General features: G+C 34.1%; 1 protein-coding gene across 5 annotated transcripts in view; it reads right to left on the reverse strand.

Annotated features, from left to right (window-relative positions):
* The window catches only part of COP1 (COP1 E3 ubiquitin ligase), a 115240-nt gene that overhangs the window by 70355 nt on the left and 26678 nt on the right, over positions 1-18207 (reverse strand). For 3 of the 5 annotated variants that reach the window (XM_019727875.2, XM_019727802.2, XM_074322295.1), the window contains exon 6: positions 11363-11431. The exons of the other annotated variants lie outside the window; for them this stretch is intronic. In XM_019727875.2, the coding sequence (XP_019583434.1) occupies positions 11363-11431 (69 nt within the window). The remainder of the gene's footprint in view (positions 1-11362; positions 11432-18207) is intronic. 5 annotated transcript variants of the gene reach the window in all.

Raw genomic sequence — 18207 nt, forward strand, 5'->3', positions numbered from 1 at the left:
TCATCTTAGCCATCTATAAATTATTTCCAACATCACTGAAGCCTTTTGTCTTTTAGTTCACAGATATTTTCAACTCCAGTAATCCTAACCTCTTATTCAGCAAAGCATCCCATGGTCATCCCTTAACCTTTTTCTTTTAATTACCCTGAAATGCTTCATCCTTAAAATCCTTATTTAAACAAATGCTGGGGGTCTTTAGTACGAAGACCTTTAGTAAAAATAGACTTAAAAAGAAGGATAAAAGTAAACATCTCTAGTATCAACACCCAGAGATAGCTAATATTACTCGTGTGATGCATAATACATAATTAAGATCAAATTAATTTTTGAACTTGAAATACCAGAAAAAGAATTCTAATATCACCTGAAATTCCAAAATATTAAACTGTAATGCCTCACTCTCTGAAGAGTATGCCCCATCCTTCTAATACATATATGGTGAACTATATAAAACTGCCAATGTTCAAACAATTTTTACTTCCAAAGACAGCAATTTCACATGGTTCAATTTAAAATAAAACAACTAAAATTTAAGCACTGTCCTAATAAACATACAGGTGAAAATGTAAAACAAAATGATGTAACCTGCCTATGTGAAAAAGTCTGAAAAGGTGTCAAGACAAAAATTAAAATAAATAAATAAATATATGTTTGGAGAAACAGAAACTATTTAGACAGCACATATTAAATTGGAGGCATTTGCACTTCACAAGGAGATTCTGAATCTCTTCTCACCTAGTCTCCAGGGTTTGGAGTTCTAAATGATTCGGATATTGTAATGTGTCTTTGCTGGGACTCCTGGCCACAGCTCCCAAAACCCTGGATGGCGTCTTTCTGTACTCTAATGACATGACTGGTGGCTGGCGTCTCCTGCAGAGGCTCCAGAAGAGGGACGGTTGCCAGGGGAAGTAACTATGTGATTAGAAGGTTGGAATTTTCAACCCCGCACTCCAGCATTCAGGGAATGGTGAGGGGCTGGAGACAGAGTTCAATCACCAATGGCCAATCAATCATGTCTATGTAATGAAGCTCCCACTAAAAAGAAAAAACAAACCTGACTTACGGGATTCAAAGGGCTTCTGGGTTGTTGAACATGGGGGTTGGTGAACAAGTGATGATGGGAGAGTACTTCGCCTGGGAGGGCCTGGAAACTCTGCGCCCCTTCCCCACCACATACTTTGCCCTACACATCTCTTCCATCTGGCTGCTCCTGCATTGCATCCTTTTCTAATACACTGGTAATCTAGTAGTGAACTGTTTTCCTGAATTCAAATAATCAAACTTGATGAGAGGCTCTTGGGATTTATAGCCAATCTGTCAGAAGCACAGGTGACAAACTGGACTTGTGATTAACATCTGAAGTGACATTTCAGTCTTGTGAGACTGAGCCTTTAACCTGTGGGATCTGGGGGTAACTCCAGGTAGATAGTGTCAAAATTGTTGGAATATAGGGCACCCGGTTGGAATATAGGGCACCCGGTTGGTGTCTGCGGAGAAATGAGAATTGCTTGGTGTGGGAAGCTCAGCCATACATTTGGTGGCCAGAAGTATGGAGAGTAGAGTGATGAACAAAGAAAACAAGTGTTTTCCTCTCTGGTATTAATGCGAGACATTATAGCACAGGAAACAGAAGACAAAGGACAACCATTTAAAAGAAATGGAAAAAAGATTTAGGCGAAGTTTACCCTGCAACCATTGTTCACAACCAGAGACAGAGGGAGGGAGGGGGAGAGAAAGAGAGAGAGAGAGAGAGAGAGAGAGAGAGAATATAGGAAAAAAGCGTGACTCAGAGTCCAAGAGTGTTTTGGAGATATATGAAAAAAGTCCATAAAGATGAACTGCCATTATCTGAATGACAATCAATCTCAAATATGGAAGAACAGATAAACCCCTGGTCTTATCATCATTATGAGTTTGGGGAACCACTGAAAGCAATAATAATAATAATAATAATAAATACATAAGATGGAGAAACGCTACTTGAGAGCACAGTCCTAAGCCATCAATAGCAAGCGCTCTCTTCACACAGCACGCTGAGCCAAAACCCAAATAAAGTTTAAAGAAACATTTAAATTTAAAAAGTGCAGTAAAATTTGAGAATCCCTTAAGACTAAATAAAATAATTCAACCTAGAGTCCCCTTTACTGACATTAGATTTGGTGTAGGTGCATTGACATGGATTCATTTAACCTTCAGTCATAATTTGATAAAATAGGCTAAAGTATTAAACTCAGTATTTGAACTTTGGTTTTTTAAAAGCTAATATAATTAGAATAAAATTACAGCTGCCAAGACTTCAATCACCTGACTTATTCCAAACTGAACAAAAGAATACTGGCACACTTTCAGAAAAAAGCTGGTTTAAAAAAAAGTGAAGCAAAACTTAATACACATAAAAACAATGAGACGGCACTGCACCCATCAGAGCATCCAAAATCCAGAACACTGACAACACCAAATGCTGACGAAGATGTGGAGCAACAGGAAGTCTCATTCCTTGGTGGTGGGAATGCAGAATGTTACCGCCACACTGAAAAGCAGTTTAACAGTTTCTTAAAAACTCAAACATACTCTTACCATAAGATCCAGTAATTGCGATGGAGGCATTTACCCAAAGGAACTGAAAACTTATGTCCACACAAAAACATGTTTGTAACAGCTTTCTTCATAATTGCAAACACTTGGAAGCAACCAAAATGCCCTTCGGTAGGTGAACGTACAAATAAGTAGTGGTATATTATTCAGTGCTAAGAAGAAATGAGCTTTCAAGCCATGAAAAGACACGGAGGAAACTGAAATGCATGTTGCTAAGTGAAAAAAAGCCAATCTGAAAGGCTACATACCATATGAACCCAACTCTACGATCTTTTGGAAGAGGCAAAATTATCGAGACAGTAAAAATCAGTGGTTGTGAGGGTTTGGGGGCAGAGGACGGGACAGACAGGTGGAGCACAGAGGAATTTTAGGGCAGTGAAAATACTCTGTACGATATTATAATTATAGATACATGTCATTTTACGTTTCTCCAAACCCATAAAACATATAAAACCAAGAAAGAACCCTAAAGTAAACTATGGACTTTGGTGATTATGATGTGTCAGTGAAGGTTCGTGAACTAACAAATGAACCCTCTGGTCGGGACGTTGATTACAAGAGAGACTACACATATATGAAGGCAGGGGGTATATGGGAAATCTCTGTACCTTTCTTTCAATTTTTTTGTGAACCAAAAACTGCTCTGAAAAAGAAATACCCACTCTTTAAACTCTCTCTCTTTCTCTCTCTCTCTGAGTTACTACCAAAAGTAAAGCAAATTTAGCCATACCAAATGCAATCTAAACTATTAGCATCCATACACCCCCCAAACAAACACATACTTAATATCTACTTCCTATAATGGCAGGCTTCATTCAGCCCTTCCACAGCAACTATTTTTTTTTAAGTTGACAAGAACAAAGAACAAGACGCTCCCCCAAACACCTGGACTACAAGGGGCATATTAAGATGGCTTACTTGAAATCAAATATCAAGATGTCAACACCAGTAGATTGTGATTTAAGTTATGACTGTAATACCCAGAGCAACTCCTAAAATACTATACAAAGAGACATACTCAAACCATTATGAATAAATAAAAATGGAATTCTAAAAACATCCAAATAACCCAAGTAAGGAGAAAAACAAACAACAAAAACAATACAAAAAAGAAACATAACACAGATAATAAAACAGTAGGGTTAAGCCATAACACATTTAATTGTAAATGGTCTAAATACACAATTAAAGGACTGAGTCTGGCAGAATGGAGGAAAACTTCTGCTGTCTATAACTAACTCACCTCGAATATGATTAAAGTAACTAGTGAAACAGTAAGAATCCAGAAAATTATCACCATGCATTTAACAAACTTAACACTGCACCATGCAAGTGCAGAAAACACATTCTTTTCAAGCACAAATATTCTCAAATTTAACCAACTATCAGGTGACGTTGCAAATATATTCAAATGAATAAAACACAAGGTATTTTCTGATAACAATCCAATTATAACAGAAATCAGTAACAAAAAGACAACAGGAAAATTCCCATGTCTGAGTAATAAGTAGTTTATTTCTAAAAAACTCACAGGCTTAAGAAAAACTATAATGAAAATTAGAAACTATTTTAAACTAAGGAATAACAAACAAAATACCGTACCAAAATCGTTAGATGCAGCTTAAAAAAACACACCAACCCCCCCTCCCCAAAACTATGGCCTTACATGCCTGTATTAGAAAAAAGTCTGCATAATATGTAAATCCAAGTTAACAAAGTAGAAAAGGAACAACAAAATAAAACCAAAGAAAGTAGAATGGAAATTACAAAGAGCATAAATTAATAAAACGGAAAATAAAAATAAAATAGAACATAAAGCCAAAAGTTGGTTTTGAGATAAGACTCATAAGACTGATATATCCCTGGATATAATCGATGGAGAAATAAAGAAGAAAAGTCACAGCATTAATGAGCAGCGTGAAAGACATCACTGAAAACCCTGGGGGCATTAAAAACTTAATATTAAGATAAATCTTATATCAACATATTTGCAAATTTAGATAAAATAGACAACTCTTAGAAAGAATATGACATATCAAAAGGGATTATCTAAAACCAAAACCTGAATAAGCATACAACGGTTGACGGAACTGAGTCAACAGTTTAAAACTTTCAGCAAACAAACAGGTCCAGATAACTTTTCCAGCAAGATCTTTAAACATTCAGCAAAGACATCCTTCCTTGACTACACAAATTCTTCCAGAAAAAAGAAAAAGAAGGTATAGTTCCCAACTCATGTGATAACACAAAAAAATCTTTATAGCAAAGCTGGACAAGACCAGTGTAAAAAAAAAAAAAAAAAAAAGGTCATCAATCTCACTAATGAACATCGGATATAAAAATGCTAACTAAAACATCAGCAAACCAAACAATACAGAAGAGAATGTACATCATGACCAAGAGTGGTTTATGTAAGGGATACAGGCAAAGTGAACACCATCCTGGGGGGGTTTCCTAGGCTGCAGAACATTGAGTGATAAAACTAGGATACTCCTGGGCAAGTCTGGATGGTATGCCCAGGAGTGTCCTAGTCACCCTAAAGGTAAAGTTGACTGACTTTTTTAATGTTAAATGAATGTTATTATTCACATTAACAGAACAAAAAATAATTCACATCATCTCAGAGGCACAAAAATTTTGGAGAATATTCAACCCCCACTAATGATTTAAAAAAAAGAGGTCCTCTTAGGAAAGTAAGAATGGAAATTTACTTCCTTGAATGATACAAAGTCCCTACAAAAAACCTACAGAAAACATCATACCTAATGGTGACACGCCGAAAGCTTTCACTTTGAGATCAGCACCAAGACTAGGATTCCCCGCTATCACCACTTCTATTCATCATTGTACCGGGTGTCCTAGCCAGCAGAGTAAGACAAGAAAAATAAATAAAAGATGTAAGAATCATAAGAAAGAAACTAAACTGTTATTTGCAGATGATGATGTGCACACAGAAAACAAAAGAATTTATAAATTGTTAGAATTAATGAGAGTTTAGTGAGGTTGCTGGATACACAAACATGTACATGTCAAAATCAACTGTATTTCTATACACTAGCAACAAACAGTAAGAAACTGAAATTAAAGACACAGACATCATTTACAATAGCATAAAAAAATGATTGAAGACCTAAGAACAAATCTAAAATAAAGGTGTGTAAGAATAATACCCTGGAACATATCAAAATTTTGAAGGAAATTCTTAAGGACCTAAATACATAGAGAAAATACCATATTCATGGGTTACAAGACTCAATATAGTAAAGATATATTCTTCTAAATTGATCTACAGAGTAATCCCAATAATAATCACAGGTTTATCATGGAAATGTACCAGCTGGTTCTAAAATTTATATAGCGATACCAAGAGCCATGAATAGCTGAGATAGTCCTAAAGAAAAACAATAACTTAAAGTTCTAGTAGTTAATACAATGTGGTATTGCCAAAAAGATAAGACAAAAAGACCTGTGGAGCAGAAGACAGAGTGAAGAAACAAACGCACACATATATGGACATATGATGTGCGACAAAGACGATACTTCAGAGCAATGGGGAAAGAATGAACTTTTTAATTAAGGATGCTTGAACAACTGGATATCCATAAGAAAAGTTCCCTATCCCTCACAATATACACAATAAATTCCAAAGTATATTGTAGATCTGAATGTGAAAAAGAGGATTAAAGCTTCAAATAGATAATATCATAAAACATCTTCATGACCTCCAGTGGGAAAAAAACTCTTTACCTGACACAAAAAGCACTAATCATACAGGAAAGACGAAAAAATCCGACTCTATTAAAGACAGAAACTTCTGCTCATCAAATGACATTAAGACAATGAAAAAAGCAGCCCAATTAGAGGAAGAAAATATTTTCTATAGATAAATGGATAGATAATAGACAGACAGAGAGGACAAAGAATTTTTATCTAGAATATATAAACAACAAACCATTAAGAAACAACTAAAACAAAAAAGATGCCAAAAGCCTTAAGCAAGCATTTCACACATACACAAAAAATTTAAATCGCCAATAAACATAGTACCAGGTGCTCAATCTAATTAATTAGTGATCAGGAAAATGCAAATTAAAACCACGAAAAGATAGCAACGTATACCCCAAGATTAGCTAAATTAGGAAGTCCATTGATTCTAAGTATTGGCAAGAATACAGTGTAATAGGAACACTCATATAATGTCTGTAGGAAAAGTAACTAATACAAGTGCTTAGAAAAACAGATTGGTATTATCTATTAAATTTGAAGATATACATATACTATCACTCATCAATTCCACTTCTATACACATGCCATACAGATATATATGCTAATATACACCTGGCTACATACACAAGATAGTAGCATTCTGTGAATAGTCCAAAACCAAAAACAACTCACAAGTCCATCAAACAACAAAAATAAGGCATATTTATTTAACAGAATACAACAAAAATGAATCAACTACAGCCCTATATAACAATATAGATGAATCTTAACATTGAGCCAAAGAAGACAACACAACATTACTACAGAAGTGCATTATGTAAGTTCAAAAAGAGACATAAATACTTATACATTAAAACAATGAAGAAAAACAGGGAGGTGATTACTATAAATGTCAGAATATTAACTACCTAACAGGCAAGAAAGAGCTGTAATCTGGAAAGAGGAGGAAGCTTCGGGGTTCCTAGCAATAATCTATTGTTTAATCAAATGGTGGTTTACAAGGATGATCACTCTACTATCATTCTTCCAACTGCAAATTTGCTTAGTGGACTTTTCTGAGTTTTAGTTCATATAAAAACATTGTAAAATTCAACTCATTAAAATTCCAAACAAAACTACAAGGAAACCAGGACTCACCAAAACTGTCCTATTGTAAATTAAACAGTTGTCCTGAAGTATAAAATTAATTGTAAAAATTAATCAATTGTCCTGAAGTATATTTTAAAATGAAATCAAATGAAATATAAAGCAATCGTCCAAATGATAGTACAAATTTGCACGAGACTAGTTTTTACATGAAACCCAAAGCCTTTTCATTCAATCTGACCATAAGAATAACATCTTCATTTATACATATATTTATTAAATGCTGTGGTAGGCAGGATCTAAGTAAGACAGCCTCCAAAGATCCCCACATCTTAGTATTCACACCCCTTTGTAATTCCCTCTCTTTATGTGGACTGGACCTAATGATTTGCTTCTAAGAACAGAAAACAGCGCATGTGTTGGGATGTCACTTCAAGATTAGTTACATAAATTATGTGATTGCTATCTTCAAAGCCATTTCTTGCTTTCAGGTAGTAAACTATCCTATGGAGAAACCCACGTGACAAGGAACTGACATTTCTTTCCAACAGCCAGTGAGTGAGCTGGGAATGGTTCCCATTCCAAGGGAACCTTGAGATAACTACTGCCCTGGCCAACACCTGGATTGTAGCTTGGTGAGAAACCCTGAGCCAAGGCGCTCAGTCACACTGCACCAATATTCCTGACCCAAGATATTAAATGTTTGACGTTTTAAGCCATCAAGTTTGAGGGTAACTTGTTACACAGCAGTACATAACTAATTCTGATGGCTACTATGTGCCTTGTACACTCCTGTCTCCTGATATTTGAAAAAGAGTCAGTAGGAATTTATAAATAAAAATGAAAATTAAATATAAGGGTAAATACAGCCCTAAAATGCCAGCAAGATGTAACACTGAAATAAATAAGTACGTTAAATCCAAAAAGCAGATTTAACTTCTAGATTAGTATATATCAATGTTTAAACCAAGACTCATCATAACCCCAATTAAAAGTTAAGTATGAAATCACAAAGTTAATTTTCAAAGTCTGACTGTTAATCTCAGGAAAACAAACCCAAAAGGAGAACTCTGCCTCCTGGTCAGTATGTATTTTGCTTGAGTAAGTTCAAGTATAAATTACACTACAGAGGATAAGATATTTAACAACTGTATTCATTTTGAGGTTAAACATGCAAATGTACTTTATACCGTATGCAAGAAGAAAATATAACCACTCACTTCATTCTGTCTGCACTAAATCATGAGCATTAATCAACTATATTTTTATTATGATTATAAATCACTACTGTACCTGACTGCAATCATAGAGAAATTTATGAAATGTAATCAAAGTTAATAGGTAAATTTTTAAAAGTCTGTTAACCTAGATCCAAATTTTCAAATGTTTAAAACTTTGTTAACCTAGTTCCTCTTGTAAAGTCCCTTGTATAATTAAACCTCAAATACTAAAAATCACTTGATGGTACACTGAAAATGAGAAAAACAAAATGTATTAATGATAGTATAGCCAACGCATAGAAGAGGCACCATATTCAGAAGAGCTTGGAACTACAGTAGTATGTTTCTTGGTTAAACTGCCTATCGTGATAAAATATGGACCAAGGGAAACCAAATTAATTACTCATAGGATCATATTAGTTCGAACTACAGTTACGCTGAAAAATTCTACAGCACAATTAACCCAGACATGTAATAACAAAAATATAGGAACACCGATATAGCTATGTGATCAAAGGCAATATCATAGAAAGTGTTATTGGAGGCCACCTGCCACCAAATAAGAGAAGGAACAAATTAGGATAACAAGGAAGAGTTACTATTGGGAAACAATTCTCCATTGATCTCTCCCATTTCTGCTCATCTTGTGATAGCTTTTGTTCCAAACTGCCTTTTCAAGGATGTATAGAGAATACACTGGCAAGATAGAAACAGTGACTTCCTCCAGGACACAGGGCAGGTTTGTTTTCTGATCAATATAATAAAAATAGTGTGTCCCTGCATGGCAAAGACAGGACAGGTTTGCTAGCAGACCCTTTTAAAGACTGGGGTTTCCTCAGCTCAGGGTTCCTTAGTTGTAACAAGTCCATTGCACGTGCAGCATCAACCTGGGTCTATCTCTACATCGCCCCTTGGAACATGGTGGTCAGGGGGAACTGATACTGTCAGATGGGACGTAATAAAGTCCTTTAACCCAGGAGTCTCCCCATGTCCTCTGCAGCATCTATAAAACTGTGGCAGGCTAACTTGTTAGCTTGCTAGCAGGGTGAAAATCTCAGAACCTTCAGAGCCTTTTCAGCAGTTATATGTTATACCTTATAACCTGAGACAATGTCAAGTCGAACAATTTGTTGCAAGCATTTACTAGACCCCTAGAGAAACACTAAAAAACTTCAGGGGCTAATGAAAACCTTAAATAATTCAAGACACAGACAATGACCAGCTGCTTCATTTAACCCCCAGATAGCCTCATATTTGTACTGTTCACTTAACTGATTCATTTACTAATTCATTATCAGGTAATTCCCTATGTACTGAACCTCACTCTTAATGAGTTCAAAGTCTAAGGCAGAAAGAAACAGGTATGACTACTGCAAAACAATTTCACATTCTATTTTTAAAAGGAGGAGGGTATGTATGCAATATGAAAAATTATCACTCTTCCAAAGAATCTTCTATAGCAAAGCATGCTGAGTGTACATATTGAATTCATAATTTTATGTCCATCTATTACAAAATTTTCAACTTTGGCACCTCAAAGTGTGTTCTGAAGTCCAAGAGCATCATCAGGAGCCAGAAATGTGGATTATCAGACTCTAACACACACACCCTTAATCAGAACTTGTTTCCTAACAAGATCCTCAGGTGATTCTCACGCATGTTAAAGTTTAAGAAGTATCCACCAAAATAAAACAAAACAAAAGAACAAATAAATCTTAAATTTATAATGAAGATAATATTTTTGTTAACAAGACATATTAAAATAACAATTGTTAACAAAAGTTAAGGATAAGAAAAATACAGTCATAAAGCCACCTAAAAGATATTTAGTTATAAACAGCTGGAATACAGAAAAATCTTACCTAAACAAAGTTAAAACTACACATCATGAATAATCAGAAAAAGGAGAAACACCACACTAAGATAAGGTTCTTGCAATGCACACTTAAAGTACTTCAACAAAATAAAGACATTTTTCATCTTTCTATTTTCAAAAATAATACAACTAGCAAATAGATGGTCATTTTTTTAATGAGCAAAAAGTGTCCTGATTAGACAACTCAAACTAAAAATATTAATATATGAAATTTGAGATAGTTAGGAACTTAAATACTAAAAGAAACTTTGAAAATTATTTTAGATGCTACCCAGAACACAGGATTTTGCTTTTGATTTTCCCATATTTTACACACGGGTGAAATGACTAAGGAATTTTATGTTAAATTAGAACATCTTAGTTATAAAATTGTTAATAAAAAAACTATCTTCTAGCTATCCTGCATGACTTACATTTTCCAAGTCCTAAACAGGTAGCTATGTTTTTACTTGTTTTTATCCCGGCATGCATTTTTACTATAACAAAAATTGTAACCCTTTCTAATTAAGACTCTATTACCTAAATTTTCCTAAATTTTCTTTTCAGGGTGAAGGGTAGGCTGTCATTTGATAATTCTATTTTCTATTCTTTATAGCTCTGAGGTAAGTCATTGCATTCAATCCTATAGGAGACATGTCAGCACATCTCCAAAAACGGATTTTTCAAGTTTCAAGTTGTAAAGGTAAAAGAAGTTAAAATAACAAAGCTTAAGAAAAACTCCTGAAAACTCAAATGCTTTTTATATGCTTAAAACAATTTTTCAGCTTGTTATGCCTTTACAAAAATGGGGAAGGAGAAAGGGAGGGAATAGTCAATAACAGTAAATGAAACATTATGTAAAATACACAAAATAATATACCTCTCTCTTATTTCTTCTTGCAACCTTGAGGAATTCCATAAGGATCTGTAGTTGGGCTGCATGTGATTCCTATAATAGAAAATTATAATTGTTCTTTTAAAAATTTAACTGTGAGTTCAAAGTTTTCTTTAACACCACAATATAACCAGTATGAAGCAACTTTATTCATCCATTTAAGTCAGTCTATTACTATTTAATCAGTTTTCCCACTTGCTAATTTAATTTGCATTCTTAAAAGCAAGCCATCTTCTGTAAAACTAACACATTTTAAGAAACAGGTGTTTTAAATTATATTCCTCATTTACCTTGTGGAAAAACTACTTATAGGAAGTGGCAATTCTGTTGTCTGTCAGAGCTTCCTATTCCCCAAACTAATACAACAACAGGACAAAAATCATGGGGGAACCAACAGTTTCTAGATACTAAAATCACTTTCCCCATATGAATTTCATTTGCAGGGGAGTAAGAATTATAATAAATGGGAAGAAATCCATACGTTTTGGAAGTCAAATTTACTATTTCTGGTTATTACCTACTCACAGATGTGAGAATTAATATATTTCTCCTGTAGAAAATTTCAGTCAAAATCAAATACTTAAAAATAAAAATGTTAACATAATCAAGTGAAAGGAGGGGTAAATAACCCAAATTGGTAACAAACAAAAATGTAATAGATAAATGATAATTATAAGCTTGACATTTTCTGGGCATCAAAAAAAATATATTTTACTGTTAAAATTCACACAAAGAACCAAGGAATTCCAGGTGAATCGATAAATATATGTAAAAAGAAAACCAAAAACTGAAAATGGAGTAACAATAAGAAATCGTTTATGAACAGATACAATTCTAATTTTTATATACATATTTGGAAAGAATAAAAAAGGACAATGAAGCACTTCTAAACTAAACAAATAAGAAAACTTAATAAAACTGCCATTTACTTGGCTATGCAACAGAATTATCTGACATTTGTTAAAATAAATACTGGGAAAGATTTTTATCAGATTGTGTTACTCTAGAAAACATTCATATGTTTAACAAATCCTCAGATGATAAGAGTAAGCCAGTTAAAATCTGAAGAATCACTAAGATACTACACATACTGCAAAAGAACAAGGCCACCTCATCCCCACTCCCAGAATCTATGCCCTTAGGGGAACGTGAAGAAATCTTTACATTTTAAAGAATAAGAGGCAAAGCAGTTGAAATGTTTAAGTTAAGACAAATAAGGAGAAAAGAGGACAAATATGAACTGACAATCACATTAGGATATTCCAATTAAGAAACACAACTGAATTAATGTTTCACAACTAAATAAATTTGAAAACATAGTGTCATGAAGATCTAAAAGTAAAATTTTTTCTTGCAAAAGGTATTTATTGGACCTTAGACAGACTTCTGAGAAGTAGGTTAAACTATCACAAAGAACAAAATTCACAGGGGCTCTGTGTCCCTACAATGTCACAAAGTATCCCAGAATCCTCTGCATCTTTCTGGGGACTCTTTACACTGATCATCTATAACTGCCTACAGATTATTTGGCTAGAGAGCAAAGACCACATCTTTATACAAAAAGGGGCATACACAGCCAAGACTGCTAATAAATAACAGTTTACTTGTAAAGGACGTGTACAAAACTATCTTCAAAATAGTAAGTCTGAATACTTCATTTCAGTCTATCAACTAGGACACGTAAATAGGGTAGGAATGCAACTGATTTGTTGAAAGTGGGGAAAGGCCCCTAAAGCCGCATGATCAAAGAGATATCAGTTTTCCTTTGGCCTTGTAATATAGTTTGACTTTGTAAATTAGGAGTACTGTTTATTACTTGGATTTTAAGGGAAGGAAAGAAGAAAAACAAAAGGGGGAGGAGATGGAGAAGACAGAAGAGAAAACAGAACAAGACTTGATTTTCCAGGTGTAACAGTAAGTTTTAGGGCTCTAACCTAAAAACCCTGTAAAACGTTGTATGTTTCCCCCTAGTTGGTTTCAGTGTCCCTATCTATAAAATACGCAGGTAACATTTCACAAATGTGAGTCATTTTGCCATATCTCACATAATCGTTACTATTACTTAGGTGATCATTTTTCTCTACATCAATACGCTTTTCTTTAAATCTATGTCAAAGAAAAGTCTAAAGGATATGCACTTCTGGCAGTACCGTGTTTCCCCAAAAATAAGACCTAGCCGGACAACGAGCTCTAATGCATCTTTTGGAGCAAAAAGTTAATATTTAAGACCTGGTCTTATATTATAGTAAAATAAGATCGGGTCTTATATTAATTTTTGCTCCAAAAGACGCATTAGAGCTGGTTGTCCGGCTAGGTCTTATTTTGGGGGAAACACGGTATGACTGAGTACAACAGCCTTCAGAACAAGGAATACTTCAAGTAATAAATATATACAATTCATAATGGTAAAGGGGATGATTCATCCAGAAGACCTATTAATCCTAGATATGAATGCACCCAATAACGAGCTTCAAAATACATGAAGCAAAATCACAGAAAACAATGAAAAATAGTCAAAATTATATTTTTAACATTATGCCATCAGATGGAGCTAGGAGGGGAAAAAGATGTGAATAATATTAACAAACTCTACATAATCAATTTCCATAAAAGCAGGGTAACAAAGAGCATACTATTTTCAAATACAAGTGAACGTTTAACCAAATAGACCACATACCATATAATGAAAAGCACAATAAATTTCAACAGACCGAAAGCATACAAATTGAACTTCCACATCTGACTAGCAGGCCAGTTATGAAACAATGGCTTTCAGACAAAGAACCAGAAATACTGTATTGTCCCAGGAGCCAGATGGAAAAACCTTGAAATACACAGGCATCAGGAAGAATACTCAAAAAGGTTGACTCAGTAGTAGGCAAAATTAGCCTAGACAAAAATCTGCTCAAACATTTCCTAGTAATTTAACTGCATGCCAGAACAAAGCTCAGGGATATGTAAAAGAATACAAAAATATCCAGCACAAGGTAAAACTTACAATTTCTTGTGTCCAATCACAAAATTAATAAGCATGAAAATAATAAGAAAAATATATCTATAATAAGGCGGAAGTCATCAATTAAAAAAATATAGAAATGACACAAATAATAGAATTAGTGAACAAAGATATTCAAAGAATGATTATAACTACATGTATGTTCTAGAAATCAGAGGAAAGCATAAGAATGTTAGGAGAGACATGGAAGATAGAAATGATTAGTGAACTTGACTACAGAAATAGAAACTACCCAAAATGATCTAAAGAAAAAAGACAAAATAGAAATGAACAGAGCAGTTTATCGGTGAGTCGTGGAATAACTTCAAACATCCTAATATTTGTGTAATTGAAGTTCCCAAAGTGGACAAGGGGACAGAAAAGTATTTGAAGAAATGACTGAAAAATTTCCAAATCTGATAGAAGAATCTCAAAGAACTTTAAGAACAAGGCTCATGGGAGGGGGGAAGGCACATCAAAATCAAAATGCTTAAAACCATAAAAAGAACATCTTAAACTCGGAGAAATATACATATTTCATCCCGAGGACTACAGATATGAATGGCAGCAGACTTCTCATCTGAAACAATGCAAGACAGAACAATGGAGAAACATCTTTAAAAATACTGAATTTAAAAAAGTATATGTAGACTTCTATAATTATTTGGAAGTAACTTTCAAACACAAAGGCAAAATAAAGACTTGCTCAAACACAGAAGCTGAAAGAATTCATCACCAGCATATCTACATTAAATAACAATTCAGGCAGAAGGAAAATTACAGATGGAATTCAAAAGAATGAATGGGAAATAAAAGCAGAAAGTGCACCAGAAATGGAAAATACACGGATGGGTAAATATAGATAGGACTTTTAAAATCATGCTGTCTGACCACAATGCAATTCAACTAGAATTCAATACCTAAATATATATTCGGCCAAGTAGCAATATCCAAAATACACACACACACACACACATCTGACAACTATCAGACAGACAGAAACTAAAAAGGAGAAAAACAAGTGTTGATATGGTACAAACCTACAAACCTAAAGAGCAATTTGGCAGTATTTAATAAGTTAAAATGTGCATGCAACACTATGAACAGCAATTCCACTTCTTAAGTCACTAAATGTATATATATGAGCACAAGGAGACGTGTATAACAATACGTTATACTGTCACTCATTGCTAAGAACTGGGAAGAACTTAATGTCCCTCCATAGGAACAGATATGTCCATGCAATGGCTTACTATCGAGAAGTTAAAATAAGTAAACTAGACTTGTTTATCAACATGAACCTCAAAAGTAAACAAAGAGCCATATGTCAAAAAGATCACTACAGCATGAAACTCTTTATATAAACTTCTCAATTACATTATATGGTTGTAAATACAAATATGAGTAAGATAAGCATATACATGCTTGAGGAAGATTCTTGCCAGTTTCATATGGTGGTTATACTAGGGGAACGGAATGAGATGAGCGATGAAAGGGCTTAAGCATAAAAAAAAATTCAGTTCTCAAAAGACAGATTTAAGACACATTATGGCAAAGTGTTAATATTTAGTAAAACTCATTACTTTCTGTATGTTGAAAATATTCATTTTAAGTTAAATAATAATACAAAGCAAAATAGGAAAACAATAATGTAAAAAAATCTATAAAACCTATACTAGGAACTTTGCTTCTGAGCTGGCTCCCTCTTCAAAAAAATAATAGGAAAGATCTGTGGTCTAAAACTAAGACACCTATATTTCTTCAATTCTAAGACGAAAAGCCTAAAGCAAGCAAAGATTAATGTCGGCACATCAAAAAGTGCGCAGGTTAACAGTTCTCACATTCAGCGTGAGAGCCCCGCCCACTTTTAAGTGTGCCTGTTGTGCAGTAGTCCAGAGAGCCTCTCTTTTCCCACCACCTGGGTAAAAAAAAAAAAAAAAAATCTAGTGTTCTGCTATGGTAGAAAGGGGAGAATCATTTGCTGTGAGTTGTATACATAGGGACCAGAGATTCCAACTGCTTCTTAATCACACTCTCAACGAATGATCCTGTTTTTAGTCTTTACTATATGAGGCATCTAATGCTTCCAGTTCCAAGGCCTTTGTTCCCCAATATAAGTTAGTTCTTAAGCGCTTCTCCCATTGTTGGCCTAGTAGTCTGCTTTCTCAGTTCTTCTAATCTATTACTTTTTGTCCATCTGCTTTAGAGCTTACAAAATACTGCTGCCATTTTCTGTTCTCCCAATCTTTGTCTTTTCAAATCCCTTTACATCTCATTTTCATACCATTAAGAGAGCATGGTAACTGCATATGTTCAGTCTATCATAGAGAAGTCTCAATATTTACTTAATTAATTTAGTTTATGTTCTCACCCCACATCTCCCTCCACGGTAGAATCCTATCTTTTTTCCACAGACCTTAACACAACTCCTAGCACATCTTAGATGCTAACAGAAAACTATGCTTAAAACTATAGGAGAATCTTGGCAACAATTTTTGGGATATGACACCTAAAAGCACAAGGAACAAAATAAAAAATAAACAAGTGGAACTACATGAAACTAAAAAGCTTATGCACAGCAAATGTAACAATCAACAAAATGAAAAGCAGCCTACTGAATGGGAGAAAATATTTGCAGATCATATATCTGATAAGGGGTTAATATCCAACATATATAAAGAACTCATGTAACGCAATACTACTACTACTAATAATAATAAGTTTAAAAAATGGGCAAAGAACCTGAATAGACATTTTTCCCAAGAAGATAGTCAAATGGCTGACCAACAGGTATATGAAATGGTGCTCAACATCATAAATCATTAGGGAAATGCAAATTAAAACCACAATATGTCACTTCACACCTATTAAAATGACTATCATCAAAAAGACAAGATAACAAATAACTGAGAATGTGAAGAAAAGGGAATGTAAATTGGTGCAGCCACTATGGAAAATAATATGGAGTTTCCTCAAAAAATTAAAAATTGAGCTACCATATATCCAGCACTCCTACTTCTGGGTATATGTCCAAAAGAAACTAAATCACTATGCTGAAAAGATATTTACACTCCCATGTTCATTATAGCATTATCTATAATAACCAAGATATGGAAATAATCTATAGTCCATCAATGTATGAATAAAGGTATTGTATGTATATACTTGCGTATGTGTATACACACACACTATGGAATACTATTCAGCCATAAAAAAGAAGATAATCCTGTCATTTGCAACAACATGGATGGACCCTGAGGACATTATGTTAAATGAAATAAGTCAGGCAGAGAAAGACAAATGCTGTATAATTCCATTTATTTGTAGGACCTTCAAAAAAAAAAAAAAAAACTCATAGAAAAAGAGATCAGATTTGTGGCTGCCAAAAGCAGGGGGGTGAGGGAATCGGATGGTGGCCAAAACATAGAAACTTCCAGATACAAGATAAATAAGTCTGAGGATATAACAATGTACAACACGATGACTATAGTTAACACTATTGTATGGTATCTGAAAGTTGCTAAGAGAGTAAATCCTAAAAATTCTCATCACAAGGCAAACACTTTTTATTCCCTGATTTTTCTCTTGTATCCAAATGAGATGATGGATGTTAATTAAACTTATTATGGTGATCATTTCAAATATGTCATTATCCTGTACACCTTAAACTTATAAAATGTTGCATATCAATTATAGCTCAATAAAGCTAAAATAAGTAAATAAAAGATAAAGCCTTCCTGCCACTCCCCCCAAAACAACAACAACAACAAAAAACAAAGGACAAATTTTCACCAACCCTGCCTCCCTAAAAGATACAGCATCGGAGACTCATTTT

Source organism: Rhinolophus sinicus, linkage group LG17 (assembly GCF_036562045.2).
Source record: "Rhinolophus sinicus isolate RSC01 linkage group LG17, ASM3656204v1, whole genome shotgun sequence".
Classification (NCBI taxonomy): Eukaryota; Metazoa; Chordata; class Mammalia; order Chiroptera; family Rhinolophidae; genus Rhinolophus; species Rhinolophus sinicus.